We start from the raw sequence: 18,219 nt of genomic DNA, 5'->3' as shown, positions 1-18,219 counted from the left end.
GCTCACTCTCAGTAGATGTCGACCTAATGCTTGAGGGCTCAGCAGAAGAGAGAGCACCATCATAGCCTCTTGAGAAGCCAAGAGAATTTGCGAAGGGTCAGTAAACAGGTTCCCGAAAGCTTGCTTGCTCTCGGCGGAGAGTCGGGTCGGGACCATAGGCAAACCAGTAGGTAAAGTCCATCGGAACCATCGGACCTGCTAGGCTATCCACATACCCACTCTTGTCTTTGGCAAGTCTATTGTATGTGCAGGCAAGATTGTGATATTTACACCAATTGCACTGAGGAAACTCGGCGTCACACCGTATCTGTCAAAGGAGGTGAGCTCTCAGCGGATGATCGAAGAGGCTGGCGGAAACGAAACGGCAATCCAACGGGGTTCTTAGACAGTTACAAAAGCAAGAGAAGCGGACGGCGGCATTGACATTTGTATTTGAATACAGAGATAATTGGTTAAACGGGGCTGTTGAAAAATACCAAAAGCCTCACCTTTTTCTTAAAGCATGAATCACACGCTCTGTGTCTACGTGGTTGGGAGGCTCTGGGGTGCCTCCGGTGTAGAGTTTCCCGTGGCATTGTGTGTGTGCAAAGCAGTGGGATGCAAAACAGACATCGCTCAACAAATCCAAGTTGGCTCTTGAATCTTGATGATACATTTGAATTTTAAAAGATGTTTCCGCTTAGTAATCGGAAAAGTTTATTTTAGGTCCCCAGCGTTTCCGCGCCGGAGCAGGAAGTGACCCATGTTGTGGGCCATCCCCGGTCAAGCCGAAGTGTTGATATCGGAAATGAAGTGCCGCGATATCCCGGCCCGAATTTTCTACTCTAAACCCATCTGGCCGTCATCTCTGGGGTAAATCTAGAGTTCTGTAAACCCTAACCCTGCCACGAGAGTTGAGTGATGTTGGAACAACGCTTGAAGCAACGCCAAGGCGCACGAAGGCAAGATAACGACTCTTCGTCGCAGTACAGCTACCCTGTATCTCTTCTCAATCAACTGTCAACAAAGTTCAGAAGACTGCCAGGCGTCGTAATAAACCCGCAGGCTGCCAAAAATTCACGTCAGAACATCATGCGCGCCCTCGTTTTCTTCGACGTCGACATTTCAAACAATAACGATGGAGCCTCTCATGGCGATGGGTGTGTGGCGCAAGTAATCCATATTCGTTGAATACTCCTGTCTTATGCAATATTACTCTTAGCAGACTTGAGGGAGATAAAACAAGGGCTCAGGTACCAAATCTGATGGGCTGGAGGGTTCTACAGGATGGCATGGCCAATTCGAGGTGCCAGTAGCGGGTTGCCAAGCGTGGCGCACGTGGATCGCGCAGGCAGTTTTCATAGGCAGTTACTCAGAGCACCCATCAGCCCTATTACGTTTCGCGGTCACTGGCCTGCCAGCGATTACAAGGCGTCCAGAACGTTGTACTTCGTAGCGCGCCGCCTATCAGGGGAGAACACAGCCATGGCCATTTCAAGTCGCAAACACTCCCACTCGCGTCGGGAGTTTCCTCCGCCTCTGCCTTGGGATGCGGCATCGCCCGGGGATGGCCTTAATGATATGGACCTACGCTCGCGGGCCGGCTTTTTATACCTTGGTAGTATCCCCTGGTTTTGGGGAGTCGGGAATATGCTATTTCTAGCATCTTTGCTGTTGTACACTTGATACTAGATGCTCTAAGTTCTAGTCCCTCTGCCTAATCTCTAATAGGGGATCCCCTTCCATGCATCGTGATCCTTTTTCTGTTCTCTTTTTCTTCCTCGCTATCATTAGTTCGTTTCAGTTATAGCTCGATGGGGTTAAACGTCAAAACCGTGATAGTCTTCAAGACTTTGGCCGTCGGTTGTCTTCCTCCCACCACTCCAGTACATACATAAGTACCTGTCTAGGGCCCTTTCTAGCTAGCGTTGCAGTCAGCCCTGCGGTCAGCGTGATAATGAGGAAATGAAGTCGAGAAGCATGTCAAGGCATATAAAACCGCCCGCTGGTTTCTCCGCTCCTCCGTCCTTCTCACATATTACTGTCCGCGATTACGTCGTCCAAAACCGCCGACAGCCGCCAGCTTCCAATCGAGGCTATCACGACTCGACGATATCTATTAAGCGCAATGCTCCCGCAGCAATCAAGTATTTACCAGCTTCGTGTCTTCTTGATTCTCCACGCGGGCAACAAACCATGGCACAAATTGAACCATGGCGCGGAGGCGACGGGCGCGACGGTACTACGCAAATTCGGAATCAAGCCCTTAATATTATGACATACTGTGGCATTTCGGGGCATCTAACCAACGACCACGCGTCTAGCGAAACGTACCAACTAGCCATGTATCTAATAGACCAGTACCGCGGCGCCTGTCTCTCTCGTCGCTATACGATCCCGCCACGTTTTGCACCGGCAGAGTCGCGGGCCCAACTGGAGGGGGCGGTCAGGGTCGCTGCCGTAGACACCATTGGGCTTGGATGGCAATATCCTTACCTTACATGAAGCCCCGCCCTTGCTTCCAACCCCCCTCGAGTGCTTAAAGCGTCTTCCAGTAGATCTCAAGGTCCTCGCTAGGGCATTTTGGGAGGAAACCCGACCGCAATTTCTTAACCGGGAGGTATCCCGGGCAGCCTGGTGCCCGATTCGCACCTCTCCGTATAAAACCCAGTACCGGACCTTTTTCGTAGATAACGCATCTCTCGTTGCCATCCTAGCCCTCTGCCGACTGCACAAGACTACCATCACCGGCCTGCTAAACGGATTAGCGCTCATTGCCTTTTCGTCGCGCCTCGACACCACCGTCGCCGCTGCCTTTCAAAGTTCTACCATCATGGACCACCGTCGGAATCTGCCTCCGGCTCCATCGGACGCTCCGTGGGTTCGGTCCGATAGAGTAGTAGGAAACTACGTAACGCCGTGTCTCCATAAATACGAGACCGAGCTAGTGGCGCGAATCCGTTCCAGGTTGCCACTGGCTGATGATGCTAGCGAGGGAAGAGATCTGTCCGCCGACCTCCAACGCGAGCTCTGGGCCGTATCGGCACAGAATCGGCAGGAGATAGTGGACAAGCTGGAAGCCGGGCTGCGAAACGACCTCGTCGGGTTGTTCAAGTACGTCACGGACTGGCAGCAGACGATGAGCAACATGGCGAAAAAGACGCGTCAATTCACGTGGCTGGTCACCAACATCGGTGTGTTGGAAGGCAACACGTCGATAAGGTTGAGCGACACTACCACCACGACACGGTCCCTGACCGGCGGCGACGGCAAGTCCGACGATAATGCTCAGAGGTGGTCGATCGACCGAGCGCAGTTTGGCCTGAGCGCCGAGATCCCCGCTGCCGCCATCGAGTTTGCCCCGGTCAGCGTCGCTGGCAAGGGGATGTGTGTTAGTGCTAACTGGGCGGACTGTGCTGTCGATGAGACGTTCGGGGAGAACATCATGGCTGATCTGGAAAGGTGGCTGGCCCAACTTGCGAGGCTATAGTAATACGAATGTGTTGGAGGAAATGAGCCACTCATTTGTACGGACTGCTCGGCGCGGTTTATTTCTAGAGCCTGGCATCGAGGATCCAGGGAGATGACTAAACGTAAAGAAATGTCGGGAGCAATGGTGATGGGCCCGTTCCAGGCGGAGCGATAACGTGCATGTCTGTAAAATTCGTGGTCAACGCACAACGAATCTTAGCAATCATGAGGGATCTCCTTCTCCGAGCCGAAATCTCACAAACACAACTTGGGCAAAAAGAGAAGGAAAAAAGAAAGAAAGAAAGTCACGACCGCCAAAAATGAAACATACAACATCAGGGATTCGCTGGTCGTCACCGACCCAACTACTAGTCTGACGCTTCGCAGCTTGTGTGTAGGGGAGCGGACGGGACCCTCAATATTCTGCGAGCTATGGCCGTATGTGCCTGAACTAAATGCCGGATTAACCTATAAGGGAAAGGCTAAAGCAGGCGACCAGTCTGATGTTTCCCGTTTCCCACCCCTGACTGGGGTTGCTGATCAGCTGGAGGTTGGGATGCAAGTTGCAAGGGCGCAGATATTGCATGGTTTGAGGAACTGCCTCAATTTCAGCAGTCAGTTCTCCACCCAGCTTCATGGACATCTGGCGGAGTTGGTAACATGGTCCCGAATTTATAAACGTGCCAGTGGTCTCTGAGACTGCCCAGTGTGGTAAACATAGACGATGATCTCGGAGCATGTTTACGGAGAGTAAAACTCTCTGGAATGCGGCTCGAACGGGAGGCAGGACGGGCAATGACATTAAGGAGGATCCAAGGACCCTGTTTTGCTATCCTAGAAAAACTTCCTCCTCCTTGGCAATGGGCAAAAACCCATCTACATGGACCTTCCCAATCCCAACCCTCTCCACAACCCCTCCCTCCTGCGGTTCCGAGAGCAGCAAGACGTTCAAAATGGGCCAGAACACCCTCGAGTTAAACTTGCTCTGGTCGAAACATTCGCGATGTCTAAAAGATATCCGCGGGCCGATACCACCCTCCTCTTCCTCGCTACTGCTACCCTCATCCTCGCTAGAAGCAGGGCATCCACTCTCGGGATGCATCCATGACCGGAACGACTTCGTTTCCGGATCCCACGACGGATCTTCGTCGATTCGAAAGAGAGTGCAGCGCGAGATCGCCAGGAAACGGTGTTCCTTCATCATGAGGCCAGCGACTATTCTGTTGTCGAGGAGGACATGCCCGACGACCCGATCCTTTCCGTCCAGCAGGGCCATGTGGCATTGGATGTGTTTCCCGCGCCGGCAGGTTGAGAGAGCTGGGGGAGCGAAACTGTGCTGGTCGGAGATTCGAAGCGTGGCCACAAGTCCCTTGACGCGCAGGATATTACTGGGAAAACTTCCTGTTACTGAAAGTAGATTCCCAGTTTCGTCTCTGAGTGGGGCGAGAGGACGCGGATACTTGTACGATCCACCTCGGGGGTCTTTGGTTGCATAGGAGACCTCAAGTGTGTCCTCGTCAAAATTACGCGCCCACGCGCCCCCCGAACTTTCTATGACTCCTAAGCGTGAGCCATGACAAGTATCAGGCGGAGCACAGAGACGCACGCCGTTCAAAGTTTCAACGGTGGCAAAGCTCGAAGTGCACTCGCATAGATTGGCCAAGCTATCTTTAAAGCCATAGCGAACTGCCCCATCCCACCCAGACCACGACCAGCTTGGAAACTCCCGCCCACCCCTCGAACATAGGCCAACGGGTTCCCATAGTAGTCCGACGTCAAACACGGTAGCAGGCAGTCCATACACAAAGGGACCCTTGAAGGGGTCCGACAACCGGGTTAGAAGCCCAGCGAAGGCGTTTATTTTATCTGAAGGGTTCGTAAGGAGCCGCACGGAATACCTTGCTACGGCCAAGGCGTAGATAGTAAAGAGGTCATCGTACTTGAAGCTGAGTTCATATCCGGCCTTGAACGAACCATCAGACTCCTCATCTTCTTCTCCTTCGGCATAGTTAGAAGGGAGATCAGCGACGTTGTTACTGAGAGGATACATGTCCTCGCGACAGTCACAACCGCGGTCACAATGAAAGTAGACCTGTGAATGTGTGAATGAGAGCAGCCGCCTGGACAAGACACGCTCCTGGTAAGTCCACCCGCGGGTATTCCACGTTGAAAAGTTGAGGGCCGCCTTGGCAGTGTCGAGCATGTTGGCCAGAGCAATGGCTTGCTTCCCGTGTTCCTGCGGAATAGAAACCCTCAACTGACGCTCTGAGCGTGGCAGATCGGTATGCAAGCCTGGCAAACCACCATCGGCATCATTACCAGCCGCAGCAACGATAGTTAGCCACGCTTCGGCGTAGATTTTATTCATGGCACTTAAATTCGTCTGGATGCTCTGGGAGTCGTCTTGGATAATGCAAAGTGCGTCGATCCATAGGTACCGACAACCAAGGAGTTGTGCGACCTTGATACTGTCACTGACGGTTCTTGACAATTCAAGGCCATCTTTTGCTAGGGCGCCTTTGGTCGTGAGAATATCGTAGTTCGCCTTAAGCAACTTCACGCGCTGGTCCTTTCCCCACATGTAACTGAGTGCGATGTATCGAACTGGAGTCGGGGGCATGGGCACAACACGCAACTCCTCCACATCGATGGCTAATACGTTTGGGTGAGGCACGAGTTTGTCGAATGTTACCATGCCGTGCTTGCCGTCGCAGTTCTCGAGCCAGCCACGCACGTAATCCCAGTCGATTTCCTCGGCGAGTGTCACCTTGCCGGATGCGACGTCAACGCCGAGACGGAGGACCTGGATTCTTGGCAGAAAGTCTGACTCGCTAAATTCATCCCCCGTCCTCTTCTCAACTCGCTCCAGGTACCCGCCTCTCCCGTACAGCTCCAGGTGGAATGTGGAGGTGGTCTTCCCTTTCTTGGCCGCTATCCAGTCGCACCGCAGGTCCACGGGTGACTGACTCGCGTGTAGCAGTATCCCTGGATTGCTGGCCACCTGCGATGCCATGTATTGGGCGCCATAGTGTGTGGCAAGCGTGTGCTTGAGAAGGTGGCAGAATATGCAGGCGTCTTGGTCTCGAGACCACAAGTCCCTCAGTGTCAAGAGGCGCAAATCATCATGCGGAGCGACAAAGAGGGAATCGAAGGGAATGGTCCGGCATAACGAGCAGAGAGACGCGGCCTCCATTGTTGTGATTCGTGAATCTTAGACTGGGATCTGGTGAGAGCCGGCGAGGAGGTAGTATCAGTTCCTCAACTCCACCTGCCCAAGCATCAATCTTACCTTGCCTACATTCTCTGCATTGGTATGCTGGACGAATCAGATCAAGCTGTTGTCGTTAAGTTCGCAACCTGCCACCCAAGCCACATCACAGATTGACCCAAAAATCAAAATCTCAAATGACAAGCGCGAAGATGAGCATGAGTCGTTTGTTCTTTTCAAAATTTCTTCACTCCCATGTCCCGCACCCTAACATCGCAACTGGAACGCTGGAACTAGAAGTGGACGCCTCCACCTGCCTGCTTGGTTATGCGGGTCGTAAAGATGGAGCACGAGCCTAGAATGCGGGGCCCAAAAAATCCCATCTTCTGTATCATCTCCAAGATTTTATCCCTCACGCCGTGTCTGGAACCATAGATTTGTCTTCGATCGCCACCCAGATACGAGGACTAAGCTCAACGGTTAGAACTAGGTGGTTTCACCGTAGCTCACGGCTATCTAGGGGCGTGCTCAAGCAAGACCATTACCTCGTCGAGTCTCTGCGTTAATGGGCGGTCTGACCCAAGTCCAGGCCTTTTTATCAGTGTTCAAGCGTGGTCTTAGTGCTTTGGAGATGGCCGTCAATGGTCATCCATCAAAGCGAAACCGGCGGTGGGTGTCCAAATACTAATGTTATATAATAAAAATACAATAAATAATTACCAAAGTAGTTTAACTTGTTTTTATTACTATCTAATTCTAGGAATATATTTAGACTAGATACCTTGGCCATTCCAAAAGCCTACAAGCGAAGTTGTGATTTCGTGGACCTTTGTCATGACAAGTTCGTGACCGGCGTTCATGACGAGATACTCCACCAAGTCATCTCCTAACACTACGTTCGCATCCGCCCGCAGTTCCTCCTCCTTAATCACCGGATCCAGCTGGCCAAGGACGAACAGGACCTTACCACCACGAAGGGGCGAGACTCTTCCCTGTTCCGATTCCAGCTTCCGGGATCTGAGCTTCCCGGCGAGCGCGGACCACAGCTCGTATTGCTCAAAGATTGGCCCGTGACGCATACTACTCATGAAGGCGGGGACGAATCCTCGATGCTGAGAAACCTGCCACGCCATCGTCTGCTCCACGGTCACCGTTGGTAGGAACCTGGAGATTCCGGCGCCGTCGAAGCTATCCCCACCGGTTGTGTCGTGCCCGCCACGCATAGGCGGTACTGTTATAGATGGCTCGGATAGGTTTGAAGATTTTGGTCTCGACGGGTCACTCGGTGGCGCTAAGCGCCTCCTGACTATGTATTGCAGCAGGCGTTGTGGGAAAAGCCCTCTCGAATAGAGGAGCCTCTGCTTCCAATCCGTGGTTGTCTGTCTGAGAAGACCGCCAGGCGCGATCAACGTCAAGGACTTGATGGTGGCGGGGAAGAACCGCGCAAAGGCCGCCGAGAGCCCGCCGCCGAACGAGTAGCCTATTAAATGGAAAGACTCGCTTCCCAGCCAAGGGAGGGGCGAGGAGGCAAGGGCGAGCAGGATCTGGGTTGTGTAGAGGCGGATGTCATGATCATGTCCAGCTGGATTTTCGGAGTATCCGCGGCCGAAAAGATCTGGGCGAATTAACATCTATGCATCCATTCTTGATTGACACGAGTCCGTTTCTAACGTACCAAACATCAGGACTCGGAATCCCCTCAGCGCCAGTTCATCGGCTAAGCCGCTCACAGTCAAGGCGGGAGCCGACACTCCATGGAGGAGTAGGACTTTCTCTCCGTCTTCGGGTCCCCATTCGTAGACCCGAATAGTCCCATAAGGGGTCTCTACATTTCGGCCGCCAGGTATCGCATCCTGTGGATAGGTGGCAGCGCCATCACCGGGAAGCTGGTTTTCACAGGCGGTCAAGGCCTTCGCCAACTCAGAGTGGCGAAGGTATCCCCGGACGAAGGCCCCGAAGCCGAAGAGAAGGGCACTACTAAAGACGATTCGAACCCCAGAGAACGAAATCCTCACAACCATGATTGCTGCCTTTGGCAATTTCCACCTATCGTCGCATCAATATTGGGATTTGGGATGCATGATGCCCGACGCTGCTTTAAAAAACACAGCCGGGATGCCCCATCGCCCCCTCTCTCGGCTACTGCGGAGCGGAGTCTATAGCCGATGATTCGCTAGCGTTTGGACTCTGCCGAGGTAGAAGTCGGGCTTCTTCACTGGCTTCTCGTGTGTTTACAAAATGCGTCTTCATCTTTCCTTCTTTGGGGGCGTGGGAACGGGAAAAATAGAATAAAACAAAATAAGAATAAATGTTTAAAGTAAAGCCGATTAGAGACATTTGGAGCGTGCGCTGTAAGGTTTCTGCGACATAATAAGCGATAAACACAAAAGCCCGTTTCAATGCAGTCCCTGCGCTCAAACAAGGCACCATCCCTACAATGGTACGATTTGAGAAGCACGCAGCATGTCCTTGCACCCTGCACCCATCCTAAATGAACGGAATTTAGAGACTGGGCGGTCAACATGCTGACCGAAACCGAAGCATATCAACTCCACTCCATCAAGTGTAGTGAAGATTGAATTTCCAGCCAGGCGTTGTCTATGCACTCTCCCAGGCCCTGTTTCTGCCCTACGGCGTTTTAATCCTTTTTCTCCTCAACCGTTCCGTCTTTTTTCATGTTGATTTTAAAGATTTCTTCTTCTTTAATTAATTTGATTGCTCGTTGATGTACCCTGGGTTACCCTGGTCCCTTTCGGATCCTTCGGCGAGTCCGTTACATTGGCATTGGCGGAGGCATGGCCTTACCTGGCTCCTCCTCTCCAACAGTTTAAAAAGGAAAACAGTCGTAGCTTTCTCCTACCATCGTTTCCTTCGAAGATTGCGTTGGTACAAGTTTTAAGCTTTAAGTTTTAAGTTATTAGAAGGTAGGATTGCGAGAGTCAATTGAGCTTCACCCCTTCATTAGAATATGGATTGACTATTGGCTATTTTCACTTGTGTTTATATTTGTATGTGTGTGTGTGTTGGTTTGATCCCTTCTTCGTTGAGGGTCTCTGACTCAAACCAGTAAAAGACAGTTGCGTAGTACCTTGGTATACATACATTTATTCGTTATAATTCTCTATCGTTTTGTTTCGTGATAAAACCGCGTACCTTTCGTAGAACATGCAAAGTATAATACAATATTCCTTCTCCACTACGCGTCGGGCCGCTTGGGTGTCGCCAGGGGCCGTCCGGTTCCGTAGCGGCCAACGAACTTGATATCCGTGGCGGAGCTCTCATGGGGCTCGTCTGTCATCCTCGCGCTACTCGCCGCCGATGAAGGCCGGTCGGCAGAGAGTCGCTGAAGTGACTTATCTGACATCTGCCCCAGCCACTGTTCCGCCCGGACTCCCGCCTTGACCTTTCTCATGGAAATCAAATCTCCCAAGGTCGCAACGACGACTTGGTGGCTATCCTCCGCTGCAGATACGTCCTCGACGGTATTGACGCGGTGCTTAGCCGCCTCTTCGGCTGCCCGAGCACATATCGTCAAGCATTGCTTTATGCTCGCCATCTCGTCCTGAGCTCTCTGGAACTCGATCTCCTCGGATTTATCTCGCTCCTGCGATGCCAGACTTTGCAGCTGGTTGCTGAGGAAGTTGAAGTGGTTCTCCAGTTGGACTTTTGCCTCGACCATTGTATTTCTGCACCTTTCCAGGGCGGTCAATGTGATTTCTCCGGCCCTGGCGCTCACACCACCACCACCGTGGGAGGAGGAGCCGCTGCTAGAGTCGCTACCGCGCGGGATCTGAAGCTGAATCTTTTCGAGCTGCGCGAAAACGGTTACGCAGATTTCGAGGCAGCGTTTGGTGCTTTCGCGTTCCTCTTGCGCCTGCTGCAGTTCGACATCGTCTTCGGAGGTTGCCGTGGGGTTCGCCGAAAGCATTTGCAGTCGGTCATCGATGTCCTCGAGGTGGACCTCCAAGTTTTCGGTCGTGGCCTCTATCAGGTCCTTGTACTCGGTGACAACGTGTCTTGAAACGGTCGTCGCGCTGCGTCTGCACCATTGCTCCTTTTAGCGTCTTTTCAAAGCTAACTATCTATATCTACCGTGCTATGCGACTTGAGTGGGCCAAGTTTCAAAACTTACAGGGTAGCTTCTCCAAGGGCAATAGAGATGGTAGCTTTGTACCCAGCTAGCATCCGCCTGAAATTGTCGATATCTCCGCCGAGATATCGCAGCTTCATCCAGCTTCTGATGCCCATCCGTGACCCTTTACTCGCCGCCACGCATTTCGTAACAAGCTCCTCGAATTCCTGACACGCCTTCCCGCATCGAAGAATCGGCAGCTCGAGCGCAGGTAGATCGATCTTCGAGTCGCTCAGGGCGTCCCGCAACGATGCCAGGACCCCGCGAAAGGCCTCGAGCTCCTCTCCGAGCTGGCGAACAGCATCTTGCTGGGTGCGGAAGCTTCGTATCGCTTCGAGCAGCGACTCGCTGGCTTTGAAGGAGAATCCCACTAAAGTGATCAGGCCCGAGGTGACGCCGATTACTTCTGCCATCGTGCTAGGGGGCGGTGGGAACTAGTGTTGTTGAGCAGGAAAGGAATTTTCTGGGAAGAAACGAACGAACGATGCTGACTTGGTTCGAGGTTCGGCAGCAGATTCCAGGCAGCAGCTCCCATGCAGCCGGCCGGGCCGCCAACAGGGGGAGGTAAACTCCCGGCGTTTGATTTTCGGTGTTTGGAAGCTTCGGGCGGGGTATCGTCGCGTGGAGCGTCGTGGGGGTGGAGGTCGTCCTCAAACCTCATCATACACTAAATTGATGGTTCCCCGGCCTCGTGGCACGTGATGTAGACCGCGAAAAGAATCCTCAACCAGTCACCAGTCGCGAGTCGCGACTTCTACCAGAAATATGCATCCTGATCTCGATAGTCTCGTCGAGGAGATTCTTAATCGACAGGGCATTTGGACGCGAAAATTCCGTAACATCCTCTCTCAATATTTTCGAGGTAAGGCAACGTATAATTTCAAAGAAATTCTACCGTAGGAAGAGATACAATTGGGCGGGTTTGAAACCTCTCTCGGTCAGAAAAACATTCGATGGATTAGCACACCAACTATTGAGCATCAATGTTTGTTCCCTCCCACTGCCGTCAGTTGGTAGCAATTAGGCGTCTATGTGTGATATTACACTACCTTGGGAAATAGCAGGTTGGCGAGAATCATGGGTGGGGTCGATCACTACCCATCCTTTGGGGGATCAGATCGCCAAGATGGCTGGCTTCAGGCAGGACAGGTCGTATTCCCTTGAAGAACGACGTTGGCGCATGACAGTTTTCTTGGCCTACATCTCCTCGGACATATTACGAGATGCAGGAATCTGTTGTCTCCAAAAATAGCAACAAACCATCGTGCTGGTCGCATTCCAGCCAAACACCATTGACAATTTCCATGGTTGGGCATGGGCCAGGGCGACCAATCGCTGTGAGCAAACAGACTCAGAAAAGCAAACGGGTGAATATCAAACCAGGCATTCATGAATATCACCTAAGCTGGAAACTTGGTCCCTCTCCCTTCGACTCTTCCTGGTCGAGATGATCCCATCTCGCCACGTAAGCTTGGTCAAAAGAACTTGGACAGCTGGATGCTCCTGGTAGGTAGGGCTGACAGCTTTTCGATCATCAACAGTTGATTCCCACGTTTGTCTAGGAATTTTCGGTCACGGGAAGACGTATGCTTTGACGCAAACACACTGCTCCGCCCGCTGTAAGCATACGAGGATCGGCATAGAGTCTTGACCAATAGCCGGGTTAGGAACATTGGCTGTCTCCATCCTGGGACAGACATGAATAAGAACTCGGTGTAATGACCTGCCGGCGTGAGTCGTGTATACGATGATGTCTTTGGTCTCTCTTCGTGTTCAACGATCGGCTTATGACGTAGATGGAGGCATAGAGATGCTCCTCTGATGTATAAAAAGATGAGGAGCTAACCTTCACTTGGTCCTTTTTTCTCCGTCCCAACGCAAACATCACCCCGATCCCGACGTTGTCCTTGTTCAAGCAAAACTCGAGCCATCCAAGTCCTGCCTCTCCTCTCCAAGAATTATCGCCAAACAATAACAGCAAAAGACAAGAAAAAAAAAATGAAGCTCCTCGCTTTCCTTGCCTGCACTGCGGCTCTCGTGCTCGCCGCACCCGCCGTCAATGAGCGCCAGATAATCAACGACATCATCTACCCTGCGGGAACCTACCGCCGCTGGATCCAAACTGGCACCATCGTCCAAGACCCTCAAGACCAGCTCCTCATCGTCAAGAATGGCAACGCCGCCGACGAGACCTCGACAATCGTGACGTTCGACTTTGACGCGAGCACCCAAGGCAAGACTTGCGAACTCATCTTCGAGCTCTGGGACCGCGACGTCTCCACCGGAACCCAGACCCTCGACGTTTTCACTTACTCCGATCCGCCTGCGAACCTCCAGCAAGTCTCGGGCTTCGCATCGATCCTGAGCCGTGATAATCACGTCGGTCGCGTCGTGGTGCCCAAGCCCGGGAATGCTACCTGGGTCCAGGCCTATCAGGGGTGGCCTACCGTTCCTTGCCCCACTGGACAGCACATCGGCGTCGAGTACGTTGGTGTTGGGTATCGTGTCGAAGTTCGCTGGGACATTGGTGTGACTGGACCTAGGTTCAAGGTTCTCGGATAATGGCTAGGAGGTAACAGGGCGGATATGCAGGGATATGCAAAGGAGACAGTTGGGTATCGTTTGTATTTAAAACCGCAAATGCGTGCTATGAAACAGAATCAGGGGAATATTGCTTTCTTTATTAGTCGAAACCGCAATCAATGCCCAAGAAGTATTATGGAATTTTCCAAAACTCGCTCCGTGACTGCCTTAGGACAATTAGCCACTATTACAAATGTCGCAGGAGGATTAAAGCCAACATTCATGTCCATCCCTCTAAACCCCAACCCAAAAGCCAAGAGCATCGATTCTCGACAGCCCATTCTCCTCCTCCGGAAAATAAAGACTGTCCCGGACGCTCAATTCGTACTTCTCACTACAATCGGATTAAGCGAGTCCGATATCACCCTCACGCGGACATTGCGCGAGTCCGACCACTGAACATTCCAGAAAAAGTCGTTGCCGCTCATATGCTGCAGCTCCTTTAGGATCGCGAGAAGGATACCGAAGATGGCCCAAAGGGCCGCGACCGCGAGGATTTTGACGAGGAAGTCGAGGAAGGCAGCGACCCCGCTAGACGACTTGCTTGGAGCTGCAGGCTGTTGTTGTTGTGGTGGCGGCGGAGCGGCGACCGCGTAGGTCTGGGGCTGAACTTGAGACATCGTTGCCAGTGGTTTGCTCGCAGTACTCTCCGAGAGGCGGAAAATGCAGGGAAGAGCCGTCGGTATAGTTGGTTGGACCAGACTCAGGATCGGGGAATTTCTCAAATAAATGGGCTGCAGATCCTTCCGCAAGACCCCAGCACGACGGAAATCGGCTCACAGCGCCGAGAGCCACCGAGGAATGAGCAAATAACCTCTTCGTGTTACCCCCGGTGGTGGGTCGACTACGACCCTGAGAAGATGGGAACCATGGCTCGTCGAAAATGGTGACATGTGCAGTTTCTCCAATTGGCTCTACCCCCTTATTATCCATCATTGGGTGACTTTCGCTTGGAAGCAAAACCCTCCGGCTTACTTCGTAATCTACTTCTCTGGATTCGATAAGGGCTGCCGAAACAGGAAGCCTGAAATGGTAAGATGCTTCTGGACCTAGATTAGATTCGTACGAACAAGACCAAGATACTATCCAGTTGATCGCTCGAGGCATAACTCTCGTCCGACTATCCCTCCCCCGGCAGTAATTGTTCGTGTAATAATCTCACCAACCCGCTTCCCTGATAGAAAATCCCTGTAATTTCCCCAGGGCCCAATGCAAACAAAGACGCCACACGTCAAATGGAGATACTTATTTCAAGCCACAGTTCCATTCGGGGCTCTCCGGGCTCTAGCGCCTGCCATTTCTTCTCGATGTGATCGCGTAATGCGCGTCTCATTATACTGCCTCCATCATCCGTGTCAATCTTGACAGCTCAACCACAATGACGACACCACAGAGACTCCACTTTGTCCAACGGCTACAAGCCACCATGGCTATCGGGTACTCAGCCATGGGAGCGTGGTTAGTATGCGCATCTTCTACATATGCCATGGATGCTAAGAATTCTCACCAAAAGGTGCCTTCTTCACCCTTCGTCCGTGCTCTCTCTCAGTTTAACGCCCGCTTACGCCGTCCATAATGCAACCACGGATCTCTTGACACGCTGCTTTGGTGCGCAAGCCATGACAGCTGGCCTACTGTTGGGCACGGCGCCAATGAATGAGAGGAGCTTCACCTGCTTCGGGCTTGCCATGATCCCGTACGTGGCTTTCAACGTGTGGTATGGGGTGGGACCGGGTCGCGGAGTCTTTACCAAGTGGCTTTTTCTGGATTTTGTCGGGAATGTCGTTTTCGGGCTTGGTTCCGCCTACTGCGCTAAGGTATTACGGGAGTATCGCCAGGAGAAAAAGGGCATGGATTAGACGCCATGGGCTGTAAAAAGGCGGATTTGGAACAATGAGTGTGCCCGTCACTATTCTCGGATTAGACTGAGTGGCGTTATCGTCGGATCCTGGAGGAATATACATTAGAAGAAAACGAAACGAGAAACTAAAAATTGATACCTTGTCCGTTTGTTGGTAATTTCCTCCGACGGCGTCAGATGAGCCGGTCTTGTCTTCGAAATCGATGGCAGACATTTTTATCGCTGCAATCGGAGGATGTGCTGGACAATAGTCTCCCCTACGAAGTACGCTTAGTCTCTTCCATTGCAAGCTGCTCAATGACTTTCCTGTGTCGAGTGGTCACGGCTGGAGGGCCAACAAATGACGCAGACGCGAAAATCTTCGGTTTTATCCACCGGAGAGCGGATGTGACCAGAGAATTGAAGGCGACGGCTACAGTCACCGTCTCGAGTGACGCGATTGAAAGGTGGTGTACGATTGTGAAGGACCCTGCATCTGGCTCTGAAGGGACTCCAGACATGGCATGCCGTTTCAGGAATGGAGGAACGGGAGCGGGGCACGTGTAACCCACGACCCAGCTCGAGACAAGGGTTTACTGCAGGTTTGGCGTTTTTATGTCTTCCTATTTTTCCCCGCCTTTCATGGTCCAAGTCTATAATCCTAAAAGCCTCTGTGCAGTGAGAGGCTGGGTCCGTTGAACCACCGCACGAAAATCCTTTACCCCTAGCCTGAACATTGTCCGCAACGTTCTTTGAAGCGCAAAGCGACATGGGACCTTCGGCCTTGCGAGCCACTCTCCTGGCCCTTTGCATCTCACTTGGCCTCCCGCTACTGCTCTACGCGACGACGTTGGGGACACTAGTTCTGGCACCGTCCCTCCAAGCTCATGCAATATACCTTCACAAGGTGAGCCTGACTTGGTTCAAAGATCTCAATGTTCCCGAGCAGTTTGGCTTCGCGCATCACCAAGTCACACCCTTCTACATTCCTACGTCGGATGGGGAGAAGCTCCATGCATGGCATGTCTTGCCCATAGCGCTTTACGAAGAGAAACGGGACGCCTTAGTGTCGCAGGGACCAGAAGCCGGGTTGGTAGAACGCTTCGAGGAAACCCTCAACTTCAGCCTCCTCAAGGGAAATCGAAATGCGCGTTTGATCCTGTACTTCCATGGTACCAGCGGCACTATGGCCAGCGGCTTTCGGCCAGCCAGCTATCGCGCCCTGTATGCCGTGGACCCAATCAATACACACGTCCTCACTTTTGATTATCGAGGTTACGGCGAATCAAGCGGACGGCCTTCTGAGCCAGGTCTGATCGCCGACGCCCTGGCTGTCATGGATTGGGCCGTGAATGAAGCCGACATCCAGCCTGAGCAGATCGTGATTTTTGGCCAGAGTCTCGGATCAGCCGTCGCCGTCGCGCTAGCTCACGAACTTTCCAAGCGAGAAACTCCTGTCAATTTTGCCGGGCTCGTCATTACGGCATCCTTCACCGATGTGGCCCAGCTGACGACCACGTATCGACTCGGAGGTGTTATCCCAGCCCTTTCTCCCATTGCGAAACTAACCCCTCTCTTCAATTTCTTCACGAGGAGGCTGCACAGTACCTGGGATAATATGTGGCGGTTAGGCGAGTTTATCGAAAATGCAGCGAAATACTATGTCACGCTGATCCATGCCGAGGACGATAGTGATATCCCCATGGAACACTCTATACGGCTATTCCGAGAAGCCGCTCGCGTGTCTGAAGGAGGACGGGGACTAGTGGCAGAACCTGATGCCGGCTTCCTGGACCGGTTGGAAGAGAAGAAAGCAAGTCTTGGGGAGGGCGGATCGACGACGGTATGGGCCACCACGAAGGGTGAAATTCGCCTCGAGCTTGTCAAGTACGGCGTTCACGACATGATTATGTCTTACTGCGTTACTGGCCTGGCAGTGAGCCGGGCATTCAAGGAAGCTGGCCTCTAACAGACACCAAGAGATTTGCTTTTCTATTTTATAGGACAGGTTAGATAGTATTGGAACACTGTGGATTTCATTCAATATTAGATGAGCTTAAATGGTCAAGGCAATATGTACATGGAATACTCGGATATATTAATATATTACTCCATTTCCGTTAAACACTGCTCCAGCCCGTTTTTTCCTTTTCAAACTTTGAGCACTGGTCGTTCTCCTACATGTGGCTCGCCATAGAATCGAAGAACTCTTGCCGGTCCCCCAATTTTTTGCAACAAGAAAGTTTGAAAGAAATCACGTTGCACTCCCTAACAATCTTGCCTTTCTTATGGCTGACAAGAGGAGGCACCTTGAGTGGTAAAATCACTTTGCAATATCCCCGCTCGGTAAAAGTGACCGGAAGAAGGCGCACCGTCCCCACCTACACAATTTCATATTACATACTCCATGGTTCGGTCATTTACGTGCCGTTCTTAGAGGTATTCGGTTTTTCTGGAATAATATTTATATTCAGATGTCACCATGGGAGAGTCTCATGTCCGGGATGTCTCTCATGACAGAGACGAGCAATGGTGAGGTGACCCGATGAGGCTGCTTCCACTATCGGGCTTCCTCCAACTCTTCTCTCTCTTGAGAGGAGTGGGAGCTGAACTTAGGTCATCGAAAGACCCCCAGATTCCCTCCAAGTACCCGATAGGCCATGTCGACGAACCGTTCGCGAAACCTGCGGGGCGCATTTTCGAAGTCAACGGAACGGCCAAGTATTTGACGGGGACGAATGCCTGGTATTTGAATCGGCTTGATGAAGGAGATTTGGAGATTACACTGGAGCAGATTAAAGATGCAAGTTCCTTTCCATTCCCGAATCGCATTTTCCATCTTTTACCCCGTTTCCCCCTCATTCTTTGCTTAGCACTGCTTGTCGGAAATAGGAAGACTGAAAAGAGAGGGAGAGTCTAAGGCGTTAAAGTGGGAGTGCTTACATGCTCTGGCTTATACTAGAGCGGGTACGAGCTCATTCGAGTCTGGGCCTTTGGTGAAATCAA

The 18,219-nt window shown here is 52.0% G+C and overlaps 4 protein-coding genes and 4 pseudogenes across 4 annotated transcripts; 4 read left to right on the top strand and 4 right to left on the bottom strand.

Annotated features, from left to right (window-relative positions):
• Window positions 1–2,175: 2,175 nt before the first annotated feature.
• Window positions 2,176–3,469, top strand: SAPIO_CDS2298 (uncharacterized protein; the record flags this gene model as incomplete). Its single annotated transcript, XM_016785354.1, has 2 exons — window positions 2,176–2,353; window positions 2,670–3,469. The coding sequence occupies 2 exons, from the start codon at window positions 2,176–2,178 to the stop codon at window positions 3,467–3,469; spliced, it is 978 nt and encodes a 325-aa protein (XP_016644730.1).
• Window positions 3,470–4,279: 810 nt separating this feature from the next.
• SAPIO_CDS2297 lies at window positions 4,280–6,643 on the bottom strand (annotated as a pseudogene; the record flags this gene model as incomplete).
• Window positions 6,644–7,431: 788 nt separating this feature from the next.
• On the bottom strand, window positions 7,432–8,679 carry SAPIO_CDS2296 (uncharacterized protein; the record flags this gene model as incomplete). The annotated part of the gene is made up of 2 exons (XM_016785353.1): window positions 7,432–8,273; window positions 8,334–8,679. The coding sequence occupies 2 exons, from the start codon at window positions 8,677–8,679 to the stop codon at window positions 7,432–7,434; spliced, it is 1,188 nt and encodes a 395-aa protein (XP_016644729.1).
• Window positions 8,680–9,854: 1,175 nt separating this feature from the next.
• SAPIO_CDS2295 (Uncharacterized protein) lies at window positions 9,855–11,203 on the bottom strand (the record flags this gene model as incomplete). The annotated part of the gene is made up of 2 exons (XM_016785352.1): window positions 9,855–10,698; window positions 10,791–11,203. The coding sequence occupies 2 exons, from the start codon at window positions 11,201–11,203 to the stop codon at window positions 9,855–9,857; spliced, it is 1,257 nt and encodes a 418-aa protein (XP_016644728.1).
• Window positions 11,204–12,788: 1,585 nt separating this feature from the next.
• On the top strand, window positions 12,789–13,352 carry SAPIO_CDS2294 (annotated as a pseudogene; the record flags this gene model as incomplete).
• Window positions 13,353–13,690: 338 nt separating this feature from the next.
• SAPIO_CDS2293 lies at window positions 13,691–13,993 on the bottom strand (annotated as a pseudogene; the record flags this gene model as incomplete).
• Window positions 13,994–14,751: 758 nt separating this feature from the next.
• SAPIO_CDS2292 (uncharacterized protein) lies at window positions 14,752–15,232 on the top strand (the record flags this gene model as incomplete). Its single annotated transcript, XM_016785351.1, has 2 exons — window positions 14,752–14,831; window positions 14,887–15,232. The coding sequence occupies 2 exons, from the start codon at window positions 14,752–14,754 to the stop codon at window positions 15,230–15,232; spliced, it is 426 nt and encodes a 141-aa protein (XP_016644727.1).
• A 750-nt stretch (window positions 15,233–15,982) lies between these two features.
• Window positions 15,983–17,182, top strand: SAPIO_CDS2291 (annotated as a pseudogene; the record flags this gene model as incomplete).
• Window positions 17,183–18,219: the final 1,037 nt, after the last annotated feature.

Source organism: Scedosporium apiospermum (assembly GCF_000732125.1).
Source record: "Scedosporium apiospermum strain IHEM 14462 chromosome Unknown SEQ_SAPIO_0086, whole genome shotgun sequence".
Classification (NCBI taxonomy): domain Eukaryota; kingdom Fungi; phylum Ascomycota; class Sordariomycetes; order Microascales; family Microascaceae; genus Scedosporium; species Scedosporium apiospermum.
Note: the sequence above shows the minus strand (reverse complement) of the source record. Positions and strands in the feature narration are given on the sequence as shown.